The sequence below is a fragment of the Cariama cristata genome, unplaced genomic scaffold, assembly GCF_000690535.1.
Source record: "Cariama cristata isolate BGI_N322 unplaced genomic scaffold, ASM69053v1 scaffold32714, whole genome shotgun sequence".
Taxonomy (NCBI): Eukaryota; Metazoa; Chordata; class Aves; order Cariamiformes; family Cariamidae; genus Cariama; species Cariama cristata.
The window spans coordinates 1-1,507 of NW_009611789.1; the positions used below are offsets into that span (position 1 = coordinate 1).

General features: G+C 62.9%; 1 protein-coding gene across 1 annotated transcript; it reads right to left on the bottom strand.

Moving 5' to 3' along the window:
• Positions 1 to 433: 433 nt before the first annotated feature.
• R3HCC1L (R3H domain and coiled-coil containing 1-like) lies at positions 434 to 1,492 on the bottom strand (the record flags this gene model as incomplete). The annotated part of the gene is made up of 5 exons (XM_009698380.1): positions 434 to 489; positions 670 to 810; positions 997 to 1,092; positions 1,211 to 1,281; positions 1,396 to 1,492. Coding segments are annotated over 5 exons (461 nt in total), but the record flags the coding sequence as incomplete, so codon positions are not given.
• Positions 1,493 to 1,507: the final 15 nt, after the last annotated feature.

Genomic DNA, 1,507 nt, shown 5'->3' on the forward strand with positions numbered 1-1,507 from the left:
CCCCAGCATGCATACCCTCCCCGGGCACGCAGGGGCATGGAGAGCCACAGCCCGGCCAGGCAAATAAAATAAATGGTATTTATTAGCAAAATAAAGGACAGAAACTCTCACTCGCAAGGTCCTGCCAGGTGGCCAGGGCTGCCCCGTGCAGCCCCGCCGGGGCTCCCGGTGCCCCCCCGCTGCTTCCACTGCAGCAGCAGCACCGGGGGTCCTGCCCGGGGCAGGATGGGCAGCGCTGCCCAACAGCACCCGCACAGCACCAACCAGCCTGCGCACATCCTGCTCAGCCCTCTCGGTGGAGCAGCCCAGTGCTTCTGGATGCAGTGCAGGATCCATCCCAGCTCTGAGATGCAAGGTGCCCTGCCTGCCCACAGAGAGGGACCTGGGCACCCCAGAGGGGTTCCCAGTGGGGCTGAAGGTACAGCCTCACGGCTCAGTCCCGGCCCTCCCAGGCATCCTCCCGCTGCTTGTTCTCCAGGCGCTTCCTCTCTGCAGAGACAAGAGGAGGGTCAAGCCCATGTCCCCATCACCCCACAGCCACCCACTTCCCCATGGAGGTGGTCCAAGCCCACCCTGGTGCAGCCCCCTTCCACCCAGCACTCAGTTACAAGGGGCATCCATGAGGAGGGTCCCCCCACACTGCAGCCTCCCTGGGCATCTAAATCTCACCCTGGGCTTCTTGCAGCTTCCTCCGCTCGGCATCTCGCTGGGCTGGCGTTTGATTGCTGCGTACCCCCAGGGCACCGATCACCAGCCGCCTGGCTAGGGCGGCCGATGTTTCGGGGCGCTCCTTGGCCGGCTGAAGGTAGTCTGGGTGAGCAGAGACGGGGGACATCAGTAGGGGCATCCCAGGAGGGACGGGGCAGCTGGCACAGCTCCTCAGCACTTAAATGCTGCGGAGCCATGCCGGTTGCCCCATCCCTCCCCAGTTATCGGGATGACAATGCTGCAGCACAAGCACCACAGCACAAGACGGCACAGGGCAGCATCACTCACCGGCATATGCCCTGGCTTTGGCTTTAGAGGCACGGGTGCCCTGGGAGAGCGGGCGCGTCTTCACCATCAGGTGCTTGGTGCTGAGGGCATCACGTGCTGCAGGGAGAGAGGAGCAGTGTCCGTGTGTGGGGATGGCCCCATGCCCAGGATCCGGCCATGGGAGAGGCAGGGATGCCTCCTCTCTACCCATCCCCAGCTGAACTGGGAGCAGTACCTGTTATGGGGCTGGAGAAGATGCCCAGGGCATGTGTATCATCCACCCACTTAATATCAAAGCCTTTTTTCCTGCCGGAGAGAGGGAAGCTCAGCAAGGCATCAGCACCAGGTGGGCAGGGGTCTGGAGCAGAACCCAGGCAGCGGACCCCAGCACCAGGGATGGGGCATTGCCAGCAGACTCACTGATAGCTACAGAAGACACGTAGCAGGTCCTCGGTGCGGAAATCCGAGGGGAAATCATAGATCTCAATGACATGGGGCAGCTTGGCATCGCTGAGGTCTGGTGCGGCGGGGT